Here is a 26,690-nt window from a genome sequence, read left to right as displayed (position 1 = left end):
GAGTTTTCAGTGGTTGATAAAAATATTAATAACATCTGCTATTAGAAAGCTCAAGCAGTTGTAATTAAAAGCAATGGTTCTAATGTTGATCTCTAGAAGATAATGGTAGAAAGCCTCTTAATAGAAAGAACACAATAGCCTAATTAAAGGAAAATGAAGCACAACTTTTTCTGTAATCTCAACCGACTCTTTAAGGTCAGTTAACTAATATACATATTATTCTACCTGTCATAACCCTTCCTTTCAGCCAGTGTATGTGCATTGACTTCTTTTGACCTAGTTCAGCAGTTCTCAAACATTAGATCAGTTCCTCTTCTTTTTAGGGATACTTTACAGTCCCCCTGAATATTTCCCTACACAATCATATATTATGCATTACTTTGCATAAAATACAAAATACATTATTTGTAGACACACATTTAATTCAAATATACACAGCAACTATCAGCTCACGTGCCCTTCTTTCCCTACACGAGAGCTTAGAGATCTAGGCCTGTCCATAAGGGGAGAGGAGCTGCAAAAGGGAAGGAACAAAAGGTACAAAATACATCCACAAACATCCAAACACGTGTGATGGGGAAGCAAAGATCGAGAAGGTGCTGCTGCCTCAGAGCCCAGGTAGCTTCTGAGGGTGTCAGTAAGTGGGGAAACGTATTTGTGCTGCACAGAGAGTGAAAGAGTGACCATCGAGGGAGACTAATCCCACTGCCACTCTGCAGCATCCAAGCCAAAATCTCCTGCCACAGGCTCAAAGCAGGGCCTGCAGGGATTTCTGCCAGAGCTGCCTAGCAGGGGCGCTCCTCCTGCTCACCTACAGCTCCAGGCTCCTTCCACTGCTGTGGCAGCTGCTCCTGCACCGAGCTCTGCCAGGACCTCACTGGGCTCCTTCCTTGGACTACTGCAAGCCCAGCTCACACTAGCCAGCAGACAAAATACAGTTCTTGGAAGCTTCCAGTGAGGCAATGGGAATGCACTACAGGGAAAGACAAGTTAGAAAAGGAAGTGGTAAGAGGAAAAAGAGGGTCTGAGCTACGCTACCCCTTCTCTTTACCTCCAGTCTTTAGGGTACACTTCTCTCAACATGAGCTAGTTCTGGCTGCAGTTTTCAACCCCTCACACCTAGGCGTTTGGGATCCTGAACCCTGAATGTGCTCACGCTTTCTCAGGATCCATTCTGAATCCTCATTTGGGAACTGCTGGTCTAGTTTAACTAGCAGCACGCAAAACTGGAAACCGAACAACTTAATGCCCTCTTAGTGCATAGCAGCATACAAAGAGTAAAGTAACTTATGTGCTTCAGTTACCACTGGCAAAAATGTCATGCCATTGCATTTCAGTAGCCTGATAATGAGGACTTTGATGAGATGCCTACATGGCTTAAAGTATTTCCAGACTTAAAGAATATACTACAGCAGCGGAGATGAGAGTAAGCCTACACAAGGAAAACAGGCTGCCAACCTACCCCATACAAACAATTTGCTCCAGACTAAAAGAAATTCAGAGAGCACAACTAAATGCATAGCATTTTACTGTTTTCAGTGCTTCCACAGGGCCTGTGGACACTTCTGTGATTTCAGTCCAAAAACTGCTGTATGTGGGAAAAGTCATCCTTCAGAATAGAGTAACACAATCTAAATGGTGTTCAGATTAGGGGGGGTGCTGGGGTGTTAATCTTAAAATTACAAGATAAAGTACATATTGGTGAATATTTCAACTATCACAGCATATTTCACTTTATGTTTTTCCATGAGCTCCCACTTTAAGTCAAAGTATTATTCAGGCTTTACCATGAACTTTTAAATTGCTGGAAACTATAGGACTACATGGTATAATCAGAGGAATACTTTTAAGTCTATGTGGGAAAAACTCCGTATATTTAACAAAACATCACAGTAACATTGATGCCATGGTGAAGATGTTGGCATATTACTGCTGGTTTTGTCATAGAGAAACTGTTGTTTAAACCTTCATGTTCATGCCCTACGATTCTTTCAATGAATTGATACGTGCGCAGATTTTTAATGCAGGTCCAAGCTTTATATTCATTGCACTCATAAGGTGATCCTCCTTCAACAAGAGGAGAGCTTGTCCATCAATTTCTTGTGCTCTAAATTCATCTGCAATATCTTGACAACCTAAAGGCAATGGAAAAAAAAAGAATTACTGTGTTAGAAATGTACATCCCCAGGTGCAATGGCTGTCCATGCTAGAGATTTTTAGTTACACAATTCCTAATGCTTGCCCCTTTAGCTTGTGAAACCTACAGTATGTGAAAGAGTTCAGTAATGATGGGAACTTCTGAGATAATCTGAAAGTAATTTTTACTACATTTACACCATAACTATCGATGAATTACTTAATGGAAATTTTGAGTCCTCGCACAGACAATTTTCTCATTTCATACAAACAAACAACTGCCCTGATCTCCTAATCGATAGACACTTGCAAAATACCACAAAAGCAGCCATCATTCAAGCATAATTCAAGTAGGTTCCCTCTAGACACAATGTGCATATTCTATGGTTAGCTAGAACTCAACGAGAGAATTCACTTACCTGTGATTTGCACAAGGTGTTAATTCCACCCATACCTTACCAGCGCTGGGTTAAGCAAACAGAAATGCTATTTGTGGGCTTTAGCATGACTGTCTTGTTAGTACATTTATCAGCAGTTTATCATCATTTATCATTACGTGCAACTTTAAATTGATTGGATTTTTTCTTTAAATGATAAACTCTTTTTCTGAACATGAACTAACATGATGGGCTCAGATCACAGAGGTTTACAACATCAGAAACGGGACTCTTCATGGATTAGATGGTCCAAAGTAACTGAAGGCCCCTTTCTGCTGAAGAATGCTATGGAAACAAAAGGTTGCTCAAGGGATGTCTGGAAAAGGTCTGCTTTTCACATAGTATAAAGCACAGGTTTGTTTTTTTTGCCCCCCCCCCCTTTTTTTTCCCCTAACCATTATATTAACTAGACCACATATAACAATTGGCTGCCTCTTTATTATGGAAAGGGCAAGAATAAAAAGACAATGTAAGAAGAAAAAGGTCTCCTAAGAGAAAGGAATCAATAAACTACAATACCAAAAGGAAAACATCTGTTTTTTAGCTACTGACTAACTTTTAACCAGGAGTGAGGACTATTTTGCATAGCATTTACACCAACACACCTTTAATACATGACAACACCCTCTTCTTGGGCGTTACTTAGGATAACAAGAAATTAGAGTGGTGAAAAGAAAGTGAAATTAGTTTGTCACAGACAGTATTTAGACAGCTACTAAAACAGAGAAGCATCAGAATGTTTTAGTACCTGCATGTATTCCATAACATTTACTTCTAATATTTCTGCTACAGTCCAGTCCAGCTACAAACTAACGCAATCAGTATGAGAACATTGTTCAGGAGCTCAGAGTTGTCAGAGAACACCTGGAATGGTTCAGCCAATTCCAGCTACAAAATGAAGGTAATGCTGCCAGTAACATGAAGAAAAAATCTTGGACAACTGACCAGTCTCAGTAGGTATTAACAGCTCTAATATCATTATAAAGGTTCTTATTTATGTATTGACAACCCACAAAGATTCCGTAAGCTGAGCACTAAGTGTTTCTGTGCGATATCCCTCACTGTATGTCTGACTTCAGATCTGAACTTGGTGGTTGTCAGACCACAGCGCTTACAAAGAATCTGATAGAACAAGATAAGCGTGTATATTTAGCAGCAAAAGTGGTCCTATGACAATAGCTTATTAGTTATTGTTGGAGGCTTTGTCTTTAACCAGGATTTGCTTTATGAATTTGCCTTTCTTAATAAAAAACCCACAGCCTTTCTCAAAATCATTTTGGAAAAGCAAAAGATGGAAGTTGAATCTATTTCAGTTCCTTCACACAGCCAAATTTGGGTATTCTTAAGTGCTTTCACAATTGGTCATTGTGCAATAGCTTTAAAAGAAAAAAAGAAAAAAAAAAAAAGGATGTCAGGCGAGTAAAAGACTATTAACCGGGAAACTGAAGAAAGAAAAGAGGAACAACTTTGCAGATTAAACTGTTGCCATCTCTTCCAAGACTCTGCAGGAATTCAGAAAAAGCCTGACAAGAAAGCTTTACTCTAGTTAGATCTTAGCTTACAGACTGAAAAAAAAAAAAAGCAGTAAATTAAATCAGGTGTCCCTATTGCTTATAAAGTACAGAAGACACAAATCACCTGCTTCCTGCAACATGGCAAATGGTCTGCATGGCCTGCATCAAGTACATATTGAAAAATAGCATAACAAAAAAACAATTATAGTCATTATTTCTTGAATTATTCAATTCTGACAGCATATGAAAAAGTACTTCTTTAAGACTGGTTTGAGAATGTATTGAACAGAAAAAAAATGCCAAAACTACAGATGCAAATATGTAATAAAATATCTGGCAGGTTGTGAATATCATTTTAGCTATCTATTGAACTTAAAATAAATAAATAAATGAGGAACTAGATCTTAATGTGAATAGAAATGAGTAATTGTAATAAATTTTAATTGAATACATAATAATATAAAGTTTGTTTAGATTCAAAGTTCAACTCATTTATAGAATGAATAAAAAACAGATCCAGCAGCTGGGAACATACTCTACAAGTAATGGTTTCAAAGTAGAAATCATGTTTTAAGGACAATATTTGTTGTCACACTTGTAAACGAACTGTGTTCATATGGCACTTGAAGTATTTTATTTTTTTTTAGAACAGGAACTATCTTTTATTCTCTTACAGATTCTACGATCAGGGAGTTATTCAGTTAACTGAAGCTTCAAATCTATAAAGACAGTAAATCAAAGCAGCAGTGATATAATCACATTCCAGCAACACAGGTGAAGTACAGGAACTTGAAAGACCATGTCTTAAAACTAAGAAGCTTTGTTTGTTTTTACAGGCATCACTGGAAGTTCCCAGAAGCAGATGATGCAATTTAATTGCAATTTATAAACCATCAGAAGAAAGGTAGATCAACGAAAGTCACCCTTGATGTAAAACACCCCTAATTCATTTTCTGCCTGATCGATTATATAAAACATTAGCTGGCAAAACTCATGCATATGACTCACCAAGAAGGACACGTTCCTTACAGGTTATTAGTCTAATGGGATACAGAGCAAAATGCTTTAGCATTCCGGCAAAGAGGTGAAAACTAGGAACAAACCTAAGCCAGGGTTCACTGTTTAGTCATGTGCGTTACGTGGATAAAAAACAAATTCTTATATGGCTGTTGTCATGGAGACCTGCCTTGTTACCTGGAGGAATTATGGTATCTGATTAGATAGATTGGCATCCCTGGGAAAAAAAGGGGGTAAAACTTTAAAGCTTATGATAATCAGGAAATAGCAAACAAATAAATGTCAAATAGCCTGAAGATGACATAAAGGCAAGCATGAAAACTGAGCTAAGGAAAAGGTGTGCAAACAAGGAGAAAAGATGTTTTTCTGCGAACAGACTTGGGTACTACCTTTGCTGTGTCTTCTAACCTAAGAGTGTGTAATCTATATATGGAGTTCTCTATTCCAGTTACTGTGCAGAGCTATGTAAAACAAAATTGAGCTTTACAGAAGAGACCAGGTTACTCTTTTTTTAGTGATTTATATCATGCTAAGCCTCTCAAAATTTTCACTTGCGTAAATGGAAGGAACTCCCTTCTCGCTTTTTCTACTGAATAAGCAGTAACTAAGGAGGGAAGTGAAGAAAGAAATGTAAAGGAGAAGTGTGTCTGATCTCTCTACTGACCTCTTGAGAGAAATCAGACTGAAGGGAAGAACACCTCTAGTCTCCATCAGCTGGGGTGCAACAGCAGAAGTGGGACTAGTTCTATCAACATGGGATTTGTGCTGAAGGAACAAGCGAGAGGAAACAAATCACATTCCAGTCTCTATCACCATGTACACTCGTGCTGTTACCACACCATCTCCTCCTCAGAGTGATGCTAAAAAGCAAAGAGCTTTACTGTTAAAAATGTGGAACAAGTTCTCGCACGTTACATACCAGGCAAAGAATGTATAAAGGCCCAAACTTCGTCAACAGTCCATACTGATGGGTCTGCTTGCACCACTGGTAACAAGTCAATGCTCTCTGGCATTTTCCTAATTCTTAGTTCCCTAAGTTCACGCTCCCTCTCTCTTTCACTCTGTCTTCGCAGACGCGTGGTCATGGCAGCTGGCACAGCATCTTCGTGAGAAGCCAGATCTTCTTCTGCAGATGGGTAAGTAACTGGAAGCTGGAAAACATCGCACAAATACACTGCAGTATTATATTTTATTTGTAATTCCCCAAACAATGTCATAGTTTTAAGCAAATATTCCACAGACCTGTCTAAGAAAATGATCTCGTGACGCCCCATCAGGGCCACTCGGTCGACGCCCGCGTCGCCCAAGACTTTGGCTATCTGATTTCCGATTCCAACGATTGGTCTTGTCTGATGTAAACAGCCCAAATTTCTTAGTGCAACTAAGGCTGTGCCTAAAGAAGTAAGATATATTCAAATAATGCACTAATAGCTTTTTGGACTGAATTCAATCAACTTAGCAATAAAACGACATTGTTGTCTACAGAAACGCTGCCTAATTAAAGACAACAACTGGTGTCACAAATATAAGAGAGAAAGGTATCTCAAAGGCCATGTACTCTAAACCACTTGTCTTGAAGGGAGGCAAGTACATCTAGATCATCCCTGAAAGATGTCCATCTTTCCTGCTCTAAAAAAAATTCCAAGATAAAAAACAGCTTTGGATTTTATCACATACTACAATCCTACTTCTCTAAAACATCCTCTAAAAGCTTAATGTCATATTACATCTTTTGCTTCCATTTTCTTTACCCAGCTGATACCCAGGCAAAGGAGGACGAAAGAAGGGCCAGTTACCTTCTGAATATTATTTCACTAAAAGTTTCCCAGCAGCTACCAAATAAAACATATACATTCCCACTACGTAAAGCAGGAATGTCTCAGGCTGGGGATGAAAAAAGCAGGAGACATAAGAGAAAGGGGGTCTCAAGGTACACTGATGAGGAAAAAAAACAACTAAGTGGCACCTAAAAACTATTCCCCATTTCTAAAATATTTGGGATTAAATATCAATTTTCCAGCTGTAACAATGGAAGATTTTACATTCAAGTGTTGATTGTGACTTGTTCCTCTAAACCAAAACAAAATAAAAAAGTGTACTAAACCCAAAGAGAAACAGAAACCAGCAGTTATTTTCCTTTGCCAAGCAAAGAGCAGCATTTAATATTTTCAATTAAGAAGAAGCTTTAGAAAACACTAAACTTACGGTTTAACTATGTCTAATCTGCTCTATGCAAATCATGATTTTTTTTTTTCAAGGGGAAGACAATCAGAATATGACAAATATAGTTATCTATGACCCACAGACTTCTGCACCAATTTCCAAACACTTTCTAACTTTTAATGGATACCCATCAGCATTCCTTTAAGTCCAACAGCATTCATGGCTTCCTCTGAAAGAGTTCTATAATATAACTGAAGGACTGTCTTGAAATAAATCAATCTACCATAGTCCTTTGTACTGATATAGCCTGCAAATTTGGACAGAAAGCAAACATTTTTCACTGCTTCTTTATTTTTCAACATCAGACAGTACTTGGGGGCTACTCCAATAATCAGGTAACACTAGGCAATAACTAGAGGAGAGTACCTTTTGGCACAGGATGTAGAGCAGAATCGTTTTGACCGCAGAAACTTGTTAGAATATCCCATTTTCCCACAAAATTCACACTTCAGAAGATCATTTTCAATTTCATCCAGTCCCTCTAAAGGAAGGAGTGAGGCACAAAGGTTAGTTTCAATGAAAAAAATTGTTCAAGTTTCTCATCTCTTTAGCAGGCAGGTAAAAGACTTTCAAATATTTAATACATGTCATGAAACACTTTAATTAACAGAAAATTATGCCTAACTAAGAAAATCATAGATTTTACTCTCCATGTTAAAAAACTTTAGTGAACTGAATGATGAATGAAATTATTCATGGAACTTAGTCAGCTTTTTTGTTACATTTCAAACCATCCATGAGCAGGTATGCCCTCAAATATAGCAATCAACTAAAAAAAAAATAGTCACAGTCCTACAAATTGCTTATAAAGAGGTCGCTAAGAGAACCGGGCACTTTATGTTCCAGATTCAAGCTCTCCTGTAATGAAATAAAGTTGTACATTTACATTAAAGTTGTAAATACTTCCTTTGAATAAGCAACAGCTACAACCAAAAGGAGAACTTGTGAAAGCAAATAAGACATTGAATCTTATCTATTAAAAAGATAATGTGCACATAAGAAAAGGATTATAGCGTCTACCAATTTGAAGTTTATTGTTACGCAGTATTTTTAATGATATTGCTGAGATAGGAAGCACTTTTCCTGTTCCCCATGAAGAACTCAAACAACAGCTGAAAGAAACACAGAATCACAGAATCATCTAGGTTGGAAGAGACCTCAAGATCATCAAGTCCAACCTCTGACCTAACAGTAACCAGTCCTCCGCTACACCATATCCCTAAGCTCTACATCTAAACATCTTTTAAAGACCTCCAGGGATGGTGACTCCACCACTTCCCTGGGCAGCCTGTTCCAATGCCTCACAACCCTTTCAGTGAAGAAGTTCTTCCTAACATCCAACCTAAAACACCCCTGGCGCAACTTTAGCCCATTCCCCTTGTCCTGTCACCAGGCACGTGGGAGAAAAGACCAATCCCCACCTCTCTACAGCCTCCTTTAAGGTACCTGTAGAGAGCAATAAGGTCGCCCCTGAGCCTCCTTTTCTCCAGGCTGAACAAGCCCAGCTCCCTCAGACGCTCCTTCTAAGACTTGTTTGTTCTCCAGGCCCCTCACCAGCTTCGTCGCCCTTCTCTGGACTCGCTCAAGCACCTCGATTGTCCTTCTTGTAGCAAGGGGCCCAAAACTGAACACAGTACTCGAGGTGCGGCCTCACCAGAGCCAAGTACAGGGGGAGAGCCGAGTACAAGGGGAGAAGCATCAGTGAAAGATGTAGGAAAGCCCAGAAGGCAGTGCAAGGTAAGAAGGCAGCATTTGTCACATGCTGAATGTCTACACCCTATTCTGCTGGAAGAGAATGTTGTGGGTAGAGCATGGTTTGTACATAATTTAGAAGAACGCCACCATCTCTGCAAACCAACTTGCCTTTTGGCATACAAAAACAAAACAAAACACCCAAACTTATCCCCATGCACCATCTGTGAAACACATCATTAGGAGCAAAACTGGCACAAACCGAAGTGTAACATTTTGTGTTCATTCACATAAGCAAAAGAACTGCATGCCACATGGCTGCAATCATGGACAAAACATTTATTTAAAAAAATCATTGAGCTAAACAGATATCCATTTCTTCCGCATTTCTTATTTACCTGAATCGGTTTCATATACTTTTCTTCTTGCTATTCGTCTTCTACATTCATATTTTTAATTTTACACAACTCACTGCAAATATTGCAGACTAGCTTTTTGTTCAAAAACTCTTTGTTAAGCTCTAATGCCAGCTAATACAAACACGTATCAAGGTTTAATTAAGAGATTTGAATGTTAAAATTGTTATAGTGATATTACCTCACTAACTAGTGTGCTGATAAGGTGATAAATAAAACAGCACTAATGCAAAGTTGAAAAGGCTGAAATAGTTATTTGAATAACATATCTGATGTATCAGGATTCAAAGGCATAAACTGAAGTCAACAAAAACTTATGTAGTGTCAGACTGACCACGTTATAAGTTGCCAGCTTAAGTTGGTATCACGCATGAAGCAGAGACTGGAAGCTGGAAGCCTACCAAACCCGACCAACTTTGAAAATTAAGTTAAATACACACTAGAGAGCCATCCTTCAAATAAATCATCCTTTCTATTAAAAAAAAAAATGCACAAACCAGGTCACAGGGAATAAAGTGACTACAGATGAAAGTGAAAATTGATTAAAGGCCTTCTCTTCAGCATTTTAGGTGTTTCTACTCTGTAAATGCAATCTGTACCTCGGTTTAGCATCAGAAAATCTCCTTTGATTGACTTCTGCCTATGTGGCTCCCTCCCAATACTGGATGTTTCCTTGTTTGTCTAATGAGTAGTTGCCAATTGCGAACATAAGCCTAATACCAGCTTCCAGGAATGATAACTGAAAGCAAAAGCATGAATGTTTGAATAATTGCATGAAACAACAGACAAGCTGTTTGACATCTGAGAAACAGCACAGTGCTAATGCTGAAAGGTTCTTAGGGAATGCATCTGAAACCAAAACTGAACTAAGATCTACTGTAACAAACTGACTATTGCAACCTAAAAGACCTAACACACTCGATTTCCACGTTCCAAAAAAAAAACCAAAAAAAAAACCAACAAGCTACAAAAAACAAAAAACGTGATGATGAGTGCTTCTGTCACTGCGTGAGGAAATTTGATGGTTTTAGCTCATGAGTTGTGTTAGAGACCACTATATTCTAAGCAGGACAGTACACGTTTTCTTGACATTTGTGTGCACCCACAGCAATTTCTGTCATTATGTATAGCTAGTTAGAAACATTTGAAAACAGTATCTTTAGAGATAGTGTAAAGACTGGAGGAAGATTCCAGATGTACAGACAGGATGGAATTCTGTAATACATACAGACCAGAAGGGAAAAATGGATAATTAAACAAAAACTACAAACCTTCTGCAATCATATCCTCTATCTCTGTGTCCGATGAGTTGTCTGCATGTTTTGTATTCTGCAAGTCTGATTCAACACACATAACACTCATGATTTGACCCTCCACTAGCAATCTTTTTTCTGCAGGCTGTTCTACCAGCAAAGATGAACGACTTACCTATTGCAATAAAAGCAAAGCAACAATGGTTAACTGAAGAATGAATGACTGGAAACAGTATTTGTGACTAATCACACAAAGCTCAGTAAGGGGGTTGCTGGTGTTTTAAAGAACAAAGTTTTTGACATGAAAGTATTACTGTATACAAAGACTCATCGCAGAGGTTTAAATTATTGCTTAAATTGAGGTATCTAGGAGACAAGTGTAAAACAAAGTTAGTGTAAATGTTAGCCTAAAATAACTGTTGTTATCTCTGGATAGCCTGCCTACTCAGCTGTGTCTCTGTTTCATTTCGTATCTTGTCATCCAGTGATACTGGCAAGCAAAACAGCAGCACAAATTCAGATTAAATAAGACAAGTATACTGAAGTGCTGTTAAGAAACAGGTTACCAAACAGGGAAAAAAGGTCAACTCCAACATTTGAAAACGTATTCAAGGTTTAATGACCTTGAATTATTATTATTAGCTATTAGAAATAAACAGCATCATCTTTAAGAATGGTTTGTTTTAAGAATCAGTAGCAAAACTTTCAAAGTAACTTTTACACTTACAGGGAACGGCTCCAACCCCTCCTGAATCACAAAGCCTTCAATAACATGGGTCAGGATTTGTGGTTTAACGATAGCCTGTGGAGGTTTATTTTCTAGACTAGGAATGCTATTGGGCATTGATGTGCTGTTACTCCTTGTTGTTGCTGCTGGAAGCAAAAGAGGTGGTGGTGGAATAGAAGCATGCGAAGGATCAGATGGAGATTTAATTACTGAGGCACTGACTGATGATGTCACTGAAGGTATTCCCACATGGTCTGAAAAACATAAGGTATGTTATATTTTTGTGACTTATGTCCAAACATTCGCTTAGAATTCTAGAAAGTAGAAACGACAAACACACACACACAGCTTTGTATGTATGATCCTGTAACACAGGCTTTTCTCTATAGTCTATAGACTTTACCTTCAAAACCAGATGATTTTCCTTGACAGACTAGTCCACAACCAAACAGTTCTTGAGTATCATTTTCCTTTATTAAGTACTGATTAACTATAACCACAGTTGGCCATGAGAAAACATTTGAAAAAAGTGACTTCCTATACAGATCCCAAATCCACGAGACAAAACCAGAAACCACTCTATTCAAACATGTGATTCTCAAACCAAAACTGCTGAGGCATTTTTTAAAGAGAAAATATTTTCAGGGTTGCTCTGAGCGTTGCTAATCTTGCTAATGAGCCACAAAAACACACAATATCAGCTGTAGGTATAGAAACCTGGGTATCAGAACCCAAATTTGGGAAGGTTGTCCCTCCTGGTGTTCTGAAAGATGTTACATACATTCATTATTACACATATATACGTGTGTGCATATACACACATGCAGATATACACAGTGCCGTTGATACTCACAACTTTCTGCTGAAATCTCAATTTTCTGAAAAATACTTTGGAAATACAGGCAAGCTCATAACTTACATGGGAATCTACTTCTTCAGGCATGGAAAGAGTACTTGTACTTCATTTTGGACAGTGTTGGCTTTTAGCTCTAGTAAACATCCTATCTGATCCAAACATCAGTTACCATGTTTTATTTACAAAGAATAGGAAGAATATTTTGTCCTCTTCTCTTTCTCATTTATTCCAGGAACTGATCAGCACAGAACAAGCTGAACATTCATAACTGATCTGTGAAGCATCCTGTCTTTGTAGCTTCAGCAGAAATCAGTATATTCAGCACATCAGGGGAAGTTAACATTAATTTGCAGCACAAAAATTGATATAGGCAGGTATATTTTTTTACAGCTCTCTGGGAAAAATGTTCATTAGTAGCTTTTGCAATACAACTGCTCATACTGTGCATATCAAAAAAGAATCATATCATGTAAGCAACCATTCTGACAGCTCCTTCTAATTGTTGATCCTGATTCTGTGAAATCAAGCTTCATACCAAATCAGCCAGCTATCACTTACAGAGTACCTGGAGACTGATACTCCTGTTAAGATTTTAGTATTATAAAAGTATACACTAAAGAGCTGAAAAGCTGTTTTTGTACTACATTATCCAAATACATATACAGTTACGCTTTTGGGATTGAATAATTCATTCTATCACAAGTGTTTCTAGTATGCTTTATAGAGTTTCTTTACTTAAAAAATTATAACCTCAAAGTATAAAGAAGATGAAAATCTGACATTTTTGCTTTAAAACATCACTAGTTAGTTCCTAAGGAGAGCAGCTACTTTAGTTTTACATCTGTTCTCACCTGATAAAGGCTCTTCTGAATTAAGTGCCTCTCCATTCCCCAAGGTTATGGCTGGCGGGGACAAAGTCGGTGGTGTCGGTGTCCTAACCATATTGACACAATCAGATTCCTCAGGCATCTCTTCTTCACATACATTCTCCACCTGGTAAATCTGCATTCAACAAACTACTGCTTTAATGATTTCCAGTCTAGCATAATAATTGTTTTCTATGCAAATTGTTTTCTATCTTATGCAGCAGTGTAGTCAAACTGTGTTCCTCAGGAGTGAATGCTCCTAGGAAGACTATCAAAAGCATTATTGAAAAGGTTATAAGGTATTTTCCTAAAAATTACAAAAGTGAATTTACATTAATAACTGACAGCTAGCTTAGCAGATCAGGATGTAAAATATTACCTTCTCAAAAGTGTAACTGAGTTCTATTATTTTGTCCAATTTTTACATGAAATATCAGAGAATTGGGATTATCATTACCTCAACATGAATTAAAAATACAGAGCACACCATCTTCCTTAATCTTTTGGTAGACCGGATTCTTTACATAAGTCAGGGATGAAGGACTGCAATATTTCATTGGCCTGACTGTCCCATGTCCCCATAACAAAGAAAAAGCAAAGCTGTATTTGAAGTACTTTCAAAGTACAGTGGAGTCCCCAGTTCATGAGTGGCATAATTTAATGGGAAGATGTGTCCATCATTTAGATTTCCTTATCTCCTGCATTATACAAAGTGAAATTCAGCTTGAATGCATACTGTGAGCCAAAGAACTGGGCTCTCTATTCATGAGGTACATAGCACAAATTCTGATTTTAATTCCCTTTTGAACGTTTCTACAATCAGCACTGCTCTATTAAGAAAAAGAGTCCTGCAAAGACAGCAAGATGATTTGTTTTGACAGACTGGTACCCCAAAATATAACTTTCAAACACCTTGCTGTATTCACCTACCTCTGTCACCTGTCTCTCTAAAGCCAGCTTTCACTACTAGAATGGTTTTGGAAAACAGATATTTTAACAGGTCTGGTTGACTTTGCTCTGTGTGGTCAGAGATGACATCAAAGAAAGGGTTTTTCACTCTCAGTTTAATTCTAAAATTAGAGGGTTTCTGAGCACTTACCACCGGAGTTTCAATTGGTACTGACGGCTGCACTTGAAGATTTACTGCAACAGTCTGAGGTGGTGGAAGAGTTTGAAATGGCAGCTGGACCAAAGCTTCTGCAGCAGGAAGTTCTTCCTCAGAAACCAAAGTGTTTTGAACCAAAACCTGGCCCTGGGATAGAATTTCAGGCTGCACTTGTAACGACTGCACAGACTGCAGTGGCAGTTGTTGAATCTGGGTTGAAGATGTTGACAGCTGTGGAGGAGCTGCAAGAGGGATAGGTGTGGACTGCAAGGCTGAGTATTGCTGGTGTGGTGTGGAGGACACTATCTGTTGGCCCGAGGAAACCAAGCTGGGCGGATCTACCGATCCTATATGTACAGCAGGGGAGGGTGGAAGTGGGAGATGTGGCGGAAGGTTAAGTGGCTGTGCAATTGGTCGAACTGGGTTGGTAGCAGTTTGCTGAGCAGCACCCTGCTCAGGCTGAAGAGCTGCTGGCACCAGGGAGTTTGCCTGTGACTGGATAAGTGCTTGAGGATGAATGATTATGGTGGGCGACTGGCTAGGGGAGTGAGAAGGTGGAGGGGAGACCACTACCGACTGCTGAGCTGACTGGGATGGAGTGGGAGATAACGTCAGAGGTGGAGGATGGATGTGAATCGGTGAGCAATGAGACTGGACGCTGCTGGGAGCCGGAGGAAGACCGTGGCTTGGGAGGGGCAGACAGTGCTGTGACGGAGGGGGCTCCTGACCAGAAGGAGTCTGAAGTGCAATCGGCTGGACTTGCTGCTGCTGTTGCAGTATCAGCTGATGATGCGAAATCTTTGGAGGTGGCGAATGAAGTGGGATCTGCTGATGTTTTACCAGAGAATGAGGTTGCAATGGAGAATATGAAGCTGTGAAGGGAGGAAAAAAAAGTGACAATTAGCAATTATTTCCTTAGCTCCAGAGAACATTATAGAAATAATGAAAGAAAGGAAGCTTTTACTTTAAAGTAAGCCCAGCACAACTTTTTCAACCCTTTGGATCCACATTTAGAAACATTTTATTTAACAGCATATAGTGCACAAGGCGAATTTAAAGGAATATACCAGTTTCCAAAGCAAATGCAGCAATGAATAAATTAACATAGCCATGCATCCTACATATACTGAAAATACATATACATATATAAGATTATCTGCACATCTTTTTGGTGCTAGTTCTAAGATCATTGCTGATCCAGCCTTCTCTTTTATTTAAGGATTTCATGCATTCGGATTTCATCCAAATGGATTTAACCTTTGCTTTGAAAGAGACTGGAATGGAAGAAATAAGCATGTCATAACAGGATTTGTTCCAAACTGCTAAGTTAAATTTAGGTAATATAAGAGACTCCAAACAAAACAGCAAGAGTTCAGTATGAAGCAAAAGCATTTAAAGTATTTGCCTGAATGTGAAAGCACAAACTGAAAGGTATGAATCTAAAAATAGCGCAACTTCCAGAGATATCGCATCACCTTTAAGTGAACCAGTGACTCACTAGTAATTCCTTAGAGCATTTGAGTGTATGCAGACACATATTTTGCTCTACGTGCAAGCCTCTTCTTGCTTCCCTTTTCCACTTGAGAAATTACTTGCCTTTTTTTATTATTTATTCTGCTAGTAAACATGGACTTTATTCCTTCCAGAAACAAGTTCCAAGAGCATTAGGGCTCAATAACTCAAGCATGTCTTATTCTTTCTTTAAAAGCCGCCATTAAGCCAAGCTAAATCCCCAGAATTGAGACCAATTATCTAGGTAACCATTACTCTTTCAAAATTATGATGCTAAAAATCAAATGCATTGCATGCAATGTAAATGCGTATCTAACCAACTGCATGCTTCTCTTGATGTGTTACTTAATACAAAATACTAAGATTGTGGGACACTATTACAAATGGATTTTTTAAATTATTTAATATAAAAAATCATTCAATGACAAGACAACCAGCAAAATGGACTTTGGAGACAGCAACAGGCTTGAGGTGGTTTCAACCCACATATTTCTTCACTATGTTTGGAGATGACATGTCATGACAGTGAGCATACACAGTTACCAGTAATGAGAATTATGTTTGTACTGGATTCAGCTGTATGTTGCAACTGCTACATTGTGTTTGCATTGTGATTTCAGAACAATGCTGTATCACTCTGCTGAATCAAAATCCTGCGTAACGTCAAATATCAACAAATAAGTACATTTAGTATTAAACATTAAACTCTTCATGTGGAGGATCTAAAAGATCCTGGTCAGTGAGCAATGGACCCTGACAGAACTATAATATAAAAATTACTTTAAAATAACTTATATTATAGCTTCATTTTCACCCTACCTGGTGTTATTAACTGGTGTATGCTTGATGTCCGTGTGACCGGCGTACTCCGACACTCTGGAGTTGGGCTATCACCTTTTCTATTGCTCTCGGAGGGATCTGGTTGGCTGCCCTTGGTACTGCTCACAGGTTTATTAGTGCACAGAGACAACGACTGAGTCTGGCTGCTGCTCTTTGGTGGGCCGTTCTGCGAACTTGACAACACACCCAGCTTCTGACTGCGCAATGTCAAGTTTTGAACCTGGGAAATTGGTAAAACGTAAACAAAGACATAAAAACATTTATGACAGACATCCAGACAAAAACAGACAACATTAACTTTACTGATTTGATGTTATACTTCTCATCCCACCTTATCAAAATATCTGAGAAGTTAAGTCTCCATATCCAAGTATCTTAAAGTCACCAAATATACAGAAAAACAGTGATCGTGAGGTACTTCAGTGATAAATATAGCAGCCTTTTTTCCTTATTGAAGTTTAAAAAATAAAGGATAATTACACTACTATTACATTACGCTAATTTGAATTAAAACTTGTATTTTTTCTCCCTTTAACTCTCATAGTAAATTCAAAGTGAATGACAGAACACATCTTAAACACAATTTTATTTTTATGCAGACCCTACTGAAATACAGTGGTGAATATGTTTGCAGAGGCTAAAATAAACCAGAGCCTTGGGTAGTGATAGTGACAAGAATCTGCTGTATATTATTCATGTCTTAATACACCTGAGAGTACCTTCTTTCTACAGCAATACCTTTTCACCACAGCTCTAATGTCACATAAAACAAAATGTAAGCCTTCTGAAATGCGTATTAGTCAGTGATTCACCGATGTGTGTTACAATGCAGCCAGCTTCTGTACATCTTGACCCCAGCTTTCCAGTCCTACATGCTGAGCTAAAATTTTATTTCAAGGACAAAGACTACCCTAGCAGAGCACTAATGTATGTCATACTTTACCTGAAAAAAAAGAGGACTAATTATTGTCATCCACTTTTTGATTATTTATGCTCTTCCTCATTCCAGTTAGTACTTGTGTAATGAACTAGTTGGCGTTTTACTTCCCACTGTTCAGTGTGTTACCACAGGGTGTGCTCAAATCCTGTTCTGAAAACAACAGCATTTGTTTCCTAGCTGGCATGCATGATGCATTTACTGCAATCCTAGCTGTTGCAGCAGGGGAGAAAATCTATGAATAAGCAGATGTCTGAGCAAATAAAACAACTGGGATGAGATTATTCTGGAGTTTCTGAGAGCCTAATGGCTTACACTAATCAAGATGCTCCGAATTTAATATCGTCACTCCTGAAGACCAAAGTTCAAAAGAAGTTCCTGTTCCAGCTTGTGTTTTTGAAAGGGATGCTTCTGAAACATATGAAGGATATAGCATTTGACCTAATAAACCCAGTCATGGAAAACCCCCACAGTGCCACAAGCACTCTGCTGTCAGACTCTTTGTTTTTGCAGTTAAGATGAATCTATTCAGTGTGGGAAGCAAAAGGTCAACTTAGATTTTAGAAGCAACAGTAGGAAGGCTTTACCATGACCTTTTATCAGAACCCTGTGATAAATAAAAGCCCAGGTCTCACAGTCCAGCCTACAGTATAATCAAGGTAAGGTTCCCGTTAAACTCATTCTCTCAGCATGCCATTTGGTCTGCTGAAAGTTCATAAAAAAGGGAAAGAGAAGGTTTAAAAAAAAAAAAGAGAAGAGCCCAACATGCTAAGAAAGGCTTGCCAACCAGGGAATAAATGCCAGCTCCTGTTCTTCCTCATATAAATTTGACCAAGCTAACTGCCCATTTTAACACCCTGTTGCAATAATGAGAACAATACAACCAATTTTCCTGACATAGCACTGCACTGAATTCCCAAAGCTGTTATGCTAGCTAGGCAGTATCACCTATAAAAAAAATACTTGCTCCACTACAATCCTTTAAAGAAAAAAAAAAGTGCTGCAGCAGAAGATAAAAGACCTAATTGCTCTTTTACTGGAAGTACTAGAATAAAGGTAAATTAGATCAGACTGGGAAGGCAGCTATCAGCAAGATACAAGGACAATGCCCCCAGTAAGGACAGAGCTACCAGCTTCTGGATATGTTTTCAGAGTCCTCCCTATCCACATAATGTACGAAATTGTGCAAAAAAGAGAATGAGGAGGTGAGAACAAAGAGGTTTGCATTTCTTCACTTTCTCACTGTATCTCAAAGGTAAAACCTTTCCCCCTTCACCCTTAATTTTACTTGGATATCTTTAAAACAGCAGCATTAAATTAATGGTACTCAGCAGGTGATATGGAAAGAGTTCAGAACTACAGCAGGTAAAATGAGGAATTTGTTTTCTCATGTTGCACACTGACAAAGCTTCTTGTGTAACAAAGGGGCAATCTGCTTCACGATTCAGCAATGACATGGTAACGCATTCCCTTGCAGCTTTTGTGTCTGTAATTTTTTTTCTCTGTCTGAAGGCCAAAAATTTAGATGTGGAAGGTTGACTAAAAACTAAATTCAGTAGCTTCTGGGGAATCAAATCCAATAGCTTTTAGACTTGCTTATCACTGGAAGCCTTGTCCATGCCTACAACAAGGCAATTTTTCATTCCTGTATTTAATGAATTGCTTAATTAAGGAATATGGTGAAAGCATATCTAGGACTAGTGCAACTACTCTCAAGTTTTTTATTTTCTAGGTTATTCATTTTAGCTGCAAAGTTCTGCCAAACACACTTATCTTTTAAAAATAAACTGGTTATGCTCTAAAATGGAGTACCAAAATACTACAGTTGGGCTTTATCAACCTTAAGAGTTCTAAATGACCTCAAGAATGAAATGTTAAAAGAGTAACTACAGAAGGAAATCTTTTTCCAAACTTGGCACAAGAGAACTAGAAGGTGCAACTAGCACAATGCAGATTTTTCAGAAGTAGTTTGGGAAGATCTGTAGAAGTAAAAATAGTAAATCTGGTACCTCCAATTGCCAGAGTACTAGAAATTATAGCAGAGAACCAGACGTGCCCTACAACAAGCAATATGACTTTCGTAAAGCAGGTAGCAGCTCGCTGATCTAGTGGAATCTTCTGAAGGGATCCACAAACACAAGCACAAAGAACATTCAACTGGCATAATTTACTTGGATTTCCAAACAGTTCCAAAACAAGTCCACTAGCAGAGTCTTTCAAATAAATCCCTAAAATAGAAGGGAAGGTCTTTCATGAGAGCATAAATTTGTTGGAAAAATGTTTGCTTTTCACAGCAGGAGATGGTGACTAACATTCTGTAGAGGTCTGTGCTGTCCCATATGGTTTTCCAGATCATATACAAATTTCATGTTTCAGTGAAATGACAACACTAGTTCAGCTGATAATGTGAAATTATTCAAGGTAATAAAGATGAGAGAGAAGATTATGAAGAGCTGAAGCGTTATATTCAGGACCCCAGTTTTACATATAACATGATCACCTCTAAACGTGTGATGATGGTGAACAGAAAACACTAAAGATGTACGGAAACAGTACCCATTACTAATTTTTAAAAGGAAGTAAAACTTAAGCACGACGTTTCCTTACTTGTGAATTTTGGCACACTCTGCTGGACACAAGCTCACCTGAGTAGCTGCAGACTGACAGGAAGATGAGGAAGATGATGAGACAACAGGAATGTCAGACTGGACAGCAGCCACAGTGGTAGCAGGAGTAAAAATTAGCTGTTAAGCAAGAAAAAAATATCAGGTAATAGACTGAAATGTTGAAAAATGTGTTAAAAAAAAAAAAAGCAACATTTTACTTTTAAAGTGATACATAAGTTACATGCAGTGATGCACAGCTTCTTTTTTTTTTTTTTTTTTTTTACTTTTAGAGGAACTTATTCTAGTAACAATTTATTGCAGTAGTTTAAGTAAATAAAATTAAAAGGTAATGTAAAATATTTGTTCTACATATTCAGAAGCATGTATTATACATACACACACATTTACTAGCTTTCACACAAGCATTTTAAAAAAGGCTTTCCCTCCAATATTACAAATGAGTGAAACAAAGGCAAAAAAGTTGGCCAATTTCTACAATATTGTAAAGAGAGAAAACTTGGAGTATCTTACAATCTGTCATTAACAAACAGGGCTGTTATATCAACTTCAACTATGCTAATTAAGTTTTATTGCAAGAACAGGTATCGCACAACCAACCTCAAATTACTAATTTCAGTGTACTGGCATGCCTAATTGTCATTGATTTCCGCAGTGACAGTATAGTAAAGGCAAGTCTTATGGAAGGCTTTGCAGAGAGACCATTAGTCACTTTCCCTTATTTTTAAAGATATGTCAACTGCAAGGAGCAGCTAGGAAGAAAACATGAAGTTACTTAGCCAGAAGTGAATCAAGCTGGTGATGAGGCTATTGTTATAGACTAACTACAGACGAGAGTTGACCTTTTTACAGAAAGTCCTTGACAATGAAGGAAAAACGTTAATTTTGATATGTTAGAAACACTGAAAGATTGAAAGAGGTATGACATGCTACCAAGAAGGGCAAAATGATCTTGCAATATCATCCTAAACAGAAACTAACAGAGTGTAAGTTTCTCTCTCGAAACTGGGATGTAAGACAGTTATTGAAATAAGCAGGAAATTTGATGTAAAGAGTCTGGATGAAAACTTAGTGTGAATAGATATGAAAACCATATCCAAAAATCCATGTCGTTGAGACAGATTGCTACTATAAAAAGCAGCAACCTCATCCCATATTGCTTCCACCACTAATTTGATAACACATATTGAAAGGCAGTGACATGATGGATTCCTAGCTTTCTGTTAACTAGTACTAGGTGATTTCAGCATCTAGGTTTGCTTACAAACCAAAGACTCAGGAAATCCTTTTGCTCTCAAATTGTTGGTGCTTGATCTTTAAATCCTTATCTTGAATTCATACTGCTTTTTCAATAAACATGTAAGAAAAGAGTCTCCAAAGAAAGAGCTCAACATCGCATAACACCATTGCTGGGCAAGCCTAAGAAAAAACTCAGAAAAAGAACGAAGAAAAAACTTTCATAAACACGCTTCACAGGTGCAGTTCCTGCAAGAACTCGTGCCTGCATCTAATTTTATACATCACTGCAGTCACAGACCTCTGACTCTCAGTGTAGCGTAACAGTGATTCTTCCTGTTTCATGTAGTTGAACATAACGTCAGAAAGTTCTAGTCATGAACTCCCATGGGCCATGGGAGTATAACTTCAGTGTTCACGTATAACTTCAGTAATTCCTATGAAATCCCACACAGCCCGTGAGGATCAATTCATACAAGACTCACTGCACAGAGTATTAAACTAAATAAAGTAAAATCACTATACTGATTTTTCAGAGTTGCCCATAAAGAAATGGAAATGCCGCATTAATAGGAATTGGGAAGAACCTGATGAGTTTCACGTGAATCTAAGAAGAATGAAAGCTACATATCCAATTCATGTTCTAGAGACAGTAATCTAAAGAACAATCTTAGCTAAACGCAATTAAATTTTCCTCAAGAGACTGAGCTCTGAATGTAGCCAATGTATTGGAAAAAAACTACCCTGAGCATAAACTCTAATATGTTCCGTTATGTACCCAGATCAGACATGCTCTTTTTCCTTTTTTCCCATGCTCGATCAATTTACCAACATAGTATGACCAGGCTAAAAACATATGAACGAATTTTGACAGAACTAAGCTACAGCAATCCTTTCATTCCTTTGACATCTAAAGTGTTTCAGTGACATGTACACAAAGATTAGTAACAGAATTCTCAGTGCTACCTGAAACTAAAGAAAAATTCTTATAATTTCTAGAAATAAGTAAGAAATGGAAAGGTAAAATTTGAGAGAACAAAACCCAAAAACAACAACAACAAAAATCCAAACTTACCATTTGAGCTCGTAGATACATTTGAGCCTGGCTTGCACTCAGGGTTGGCGAGGTGCTCCCCAGCAACATAGTCTGTTGGGTAATACTGCTGCTGGTGGTGTTGGAGGTCTGTGAACGGCTTATTATCTGTGCAGGTGTAGGAGAGGTGGAGAGGTTAATCTAAGGAAACAAAAATATTGCTTCTGTCATGGAAATTCAATCATCCTAGGGTCTAAAGCCAGAAAGCCTTTCACAAAAATGGCAGGGTCAGTTGAAACCTCTGAACTGTAAAGATATCAAAAATGTATTGAGCCAAACGTCACAAAACTAGATTCTGGCAAGACTGCACATTTTCATTCTCGAACCACAAGCAATATTTAGCAGTACACAGTAATAAGCATTAACGAATATAAACAACGATGTTATGAAGCCTGAAAAAATACATCTCACAGAAATATGTATTTACATAACACATAGCATGAGCTTATCAAATTTTAAGAAAAATGTTTGAATCTTAATACTTAAGTATCTTTAAATGCTTTTATTATCTTACTGGACTGACAACTTCTGAGATGCTCATTATGAAACTTGACCAAGGTGCCTGTTTGTGCTGCCATACGTTGATTCCTCATATGCACACTTAAAAATGGTCTGAGACTAAACTTTTCTACAATTTCATATTAAATGCTCCTGGAAAAACTATTTTTAGCACCTGCTGAAGCAAAAGCTGGTTGTTTTTTGTTTTTACTAACACATCTAACAGAGTTAAGTGCCCAGCTCTTTTAGATCACTTTGAGATTTTCTTCAAAATCCAAGCCCAATTATTCTGTTAGTTTAACATCAGGCATATTTGAAAACCTTCCCTCCTAAATTTAATAATGAATGAATGATTTTACTTCTAACGACTGTAAGCCAAAGCAGTGCTATGAAAGCTTAAAACACAACAACAGTTAAATCACTGAAGCTACGCACTGAAGCCATGAACAGCTTGAGGGCATGATTAATAAGCAGGATGTCTGTAGGACTAACGAAGTCCTACTGAAGACAACTGTAGAAGTGTACATAGAAGGCTGTGCAAATTACATATCTGAAGATGTCATTTAAGGAAATGCAGCATGAACTGAACACAGAGCCACTAACAACTGAAACCTGAGCACATGCTTAGGATATGGATAAAGTAATTTAAAGTGCATAAAGATGCATGATAAAAGATGACAAAAGAATGAAAGCTATAAACAATTTAACCAGTTTCATATACTGAAGTGAGCAATGACTTGGATTCTTTAGATTCGGTGCTCCTTAATCACTGGTACACAGAGTTATGATTTTGAACTACAATAGTGCCCTGAATAAAGAAACTAATGTGAAAAATCCGGTAAGAAATCATGTAAGAGATGAAAGCTCAGAGAGTGATTCCTGCAGTGGTCTGAACAGTCACTAGTGCCCATGGAGTGAGCAGCTGCCCCTCAGAGCACCAACAGTGGGCTGGGACCAGGGAAGCCTCCAACGCCAGCCAGGAACACTGGCATTGGGATGAGAGGACGACACTGGAAGCATAGCCAACGCTTCTACAGTCATCATACTTCCATTTAGTGCCTCTCTTGTACTCCTTTTAACCATACAAATTTAAATACTAAAATCTTTTCTGTTTTGCCAGATAGTTATTATATAACCAACAGGGGTTGAGAATGGATGCAGGGCTTTGTTCGATTACGTACCGAGGTCTGCGACATGCTTGACTGCTGAGTGACACTCCCAGGGGGGGAAGTACATTGCCTCCCACCTGACAGGCTTGCCTAGATAGCAAGAATATGCGTCAAATACCGAAATCAAAAAGTGTTTAAGCGATGTTCACATTATTGCACAAACCACCAAAAACACCCCTCTCTAACATTACCCTCTCTCTGAGTTAGCAGCAAAACTGCTCGACTCAGTGGAATTAGATTTCAAAGTGCACTCCAAGCTCTGAACTGGAATCTGCAAGGTGTCAAATGCCTTGAATTCCTTCCAGCTTTCAGGCACTCAGACTCTCACAGACCAAGACCTGAACAATAACTATCAGAGGTAAAGCCCATCAAACTGTTAATGATGGAGCTACCTGACCAGCTCATCACCTACGGTGCTCGGAACTTAGAACGTGACATCATTAAAACTGTCATTATTAAAACTCACATTGTAATTTTTATTATGATTAGAATAATCTAAAATTAAACTTCATAAATGCTGCGAGGAACATCCTCACTTCCCCTAGAATGACAGTTTATGTATGCACATCAAGTGTGTATACCAGTACGCTATTCCAGACCTTCAGATGAATACAGGGACAGTGATTTAGATGTATATATTAATAGACTGCATGACAGAACTTCTTAGGCTTGCCCCATCTGATTCTCTTTGTTCTATCTCAGTAGCAGTATAGGCACAAATCCATCACAAAAAAAAAAAAGTCAATATATTATCATGATCTATTGGAAAAGGTACAGAAGCAGAAGCCAGGAGCATAGAAGAGTCCATCCTAGTTCTAACAACAAGCAGCTGTATCTATCCCTGAAGTTTTTACCTCTGTTTTAGCATTTCTACATATAAAAATATTAACTGCCACCTATCCCTGCACGACAGTACTCTCAATCTACAGTCAACTGAGGTCAAAGGAAGTCTTTCCACTGCTTGCGTTTTCACAATGGGTCTACTCTGGTGTTCCTTTTGTGTCAAAAGCTTTGCTTCAGAAGTGAAACACAGCATTGTCATTTACTTCCTACATTGCTGCAGTTGGAGTTAAAACTGAATGTTGCCATTATTTATAATGCAGCCAGACGTGTGGCAAGACACACTAAAATACCAGATGTTGACTACCTGAATTTGATTTCACTAAGATGCGTGGCTATTCATTTGTTTCCCCATCAACCTTCAGACAAATTCATGGGATGAAGACTGAAGTAGTCTATTTTTAATATATACATTTTTTCCTGTTTGATGATTTACATGATGCATTATAATGTATGCAGTTAAGCATGGAATGGACGCCTATTGGAGCATCTATAACAAAATCCTCCAAACAGTTTGGAGGAAGATACAATTTAAAAGAACAAAGTCATTAAAATATAACAGCGAATCATTGTGAGACACTGAAAGCTCAGGCACTTAAGCTGTTATGTTTGACAATGCTCTAGAACTGTAGTTCTACTCCAGAAAGTAGCAAACCACTATTTTTCAGCAATCTTCGCTCTCACCTGTGGTACAGTTGCCAGACTCTGAAATTGGGTACTGCTTAAGTGCTGCTGCTGCAAAGCAGCAGTCTGCAGCATTAGATGCTGCTGTTGGGCTGCATACATCTGCTGGAGGTACTGAGCAGCTGAGCTAGGAGGACGGTGCAAGGCCTGCTGAATAACCTGTGATGAATCAGTAGGTAATTAATCACAATTACAAAGTACAAACCATACTGACATGATGCTGAAGTTTACCTTTACAAGGAAATAAAACCAAATACATCCGTTTCACACCAACTGTATAATACCGAACTTACTCCACCACCACTTTCCTCAACAAAGGTACCAAATATAGGTACAGCATTTTTCATAACACTACATCCACGGCTCTTAGGCTCTCATCATCATACCCTACGTGATATTCTATTTTGTTCTGAAAGATCAGGACAGCGCACGAGGCTCATTTATCAAACCCAACGGAGCAGGCTGTACAAACTTCCTGGTAATCTTATTTGAAGAACAGCAAAATGGGGATGGATCCAAGAAGCAGTTACACACAAAGATACCTCTGGATCCCTCTAGTCAATGGTGGTAAAGCAAACAGCTTTTTGTGTTACTTTGTAAAATTTTATGTTCATATTCCATACCCTTGGGGAATGGTGAAAAATCAGGTTTTCCAATAGCATTTCTCTCCCGTTATTTGGAAGGCAGGCCTGCACACTGCACTACTCTTAAGTGGTCTGATATCTATACTGCGAACAGTATCTTATGAAAATCAGTAAGTTAGATATTGAGAAAGAAGACAGCAATTAAGAATGGAAAGTTAATTTTGTGTAAAGCATTGTGCAACGCATGTATTTGAGGGAAATAGCATCTGATGGCCCGGTACCTGGACGGCATGCCTGTCAGAGCCACTGTAGACAGATATCTGCGGGAGCGGGGTCCGGGACGTGGAGGTGGTAGTGATAGTAGTCGTAGATGCAGAACACGTCGTTGTGTTGGGTTCATTCTCCATAGCTGTGCAGTGTTCATCCAGCCT

At 38.3% G+C, this 26,690-nt stretch overlaps 1 protein-coding gene across 1 annotated transcript; it reads right to left on the bottom strand.

The window, feature by feature from the left end:
* Window positions 1-91: 91 nt before the first annotated feature.
* On the bottom strand, window positions 92-26,690 carry PHC3 (polyhomeotic homolog 3). Its single transcript, XM_084292023.1, has 14 exons — window positions 26,541-26,690; window positions 25,676-25,834; window positions 24,164-24,241; window positions 22,467-22,625; window positions 20,177-20,275; window positions 16,574-16,814; window positions 14,237-15,114; window positions 13,123-13,273; window positions 11,416-11,669; window positions 10,707-10,863; window positions 7,694-7,808; window positions 6,347-6,497; window positions 6,024-6,255; window positions 92-2,135 (listed from the first exon to the last, which is right to left on the bottom strand). The coding sequence occupies exons 1-14, from the start codon at window positions 26,664-26,666 to the stop codon at window positions 1,981-1,983; spliced, it is 2,955 nt and encodes a 984-aa protein (XP_084148149.1). The 5' UTR covers window positions 26,667-26,690; the 3' UTR covers window positions 92-1,980.

This window comes from Netta rufina (assembly GCF_964035555.1).
Source record: "Netta rufina genome assembly, chromosome: 9".
NCBI lineage: Eukaryota > Metazoa > Chordata > Aves > Anseriformes > Anatidae > Netta > Netta rufina.
The sequence above is the reverse complement of the archived record's forward strand: the minus strand, read 5'-3'. Positions and strand labels throughout refer to the sequence as shown.

Bases quoted from the DNA above. Each gene is read 5' to 3' on its own strand.
- PHC3 (XM_084292023.1), bottom strand. From the start codon at position 26,666: ATGGAGAATGAACCCAACACAACGACGTGTTCTGCATCTACGACTACT. The intron at 10,864-11,415 runs GTAAGTGTAAAA...TTATTGCAATAG, and splicing joins AGGGGTTGGAGCCGTTCCCT to GTAAGTCGTTCATCTTTGCT. The intron at 6,498-7,693 runs GTACTCTCCTCT...TTACTTCTTTAG, and splicing joins TCTACATCCTGTGCCAAAAG to GCACAGCCTTAGTTGCACTA.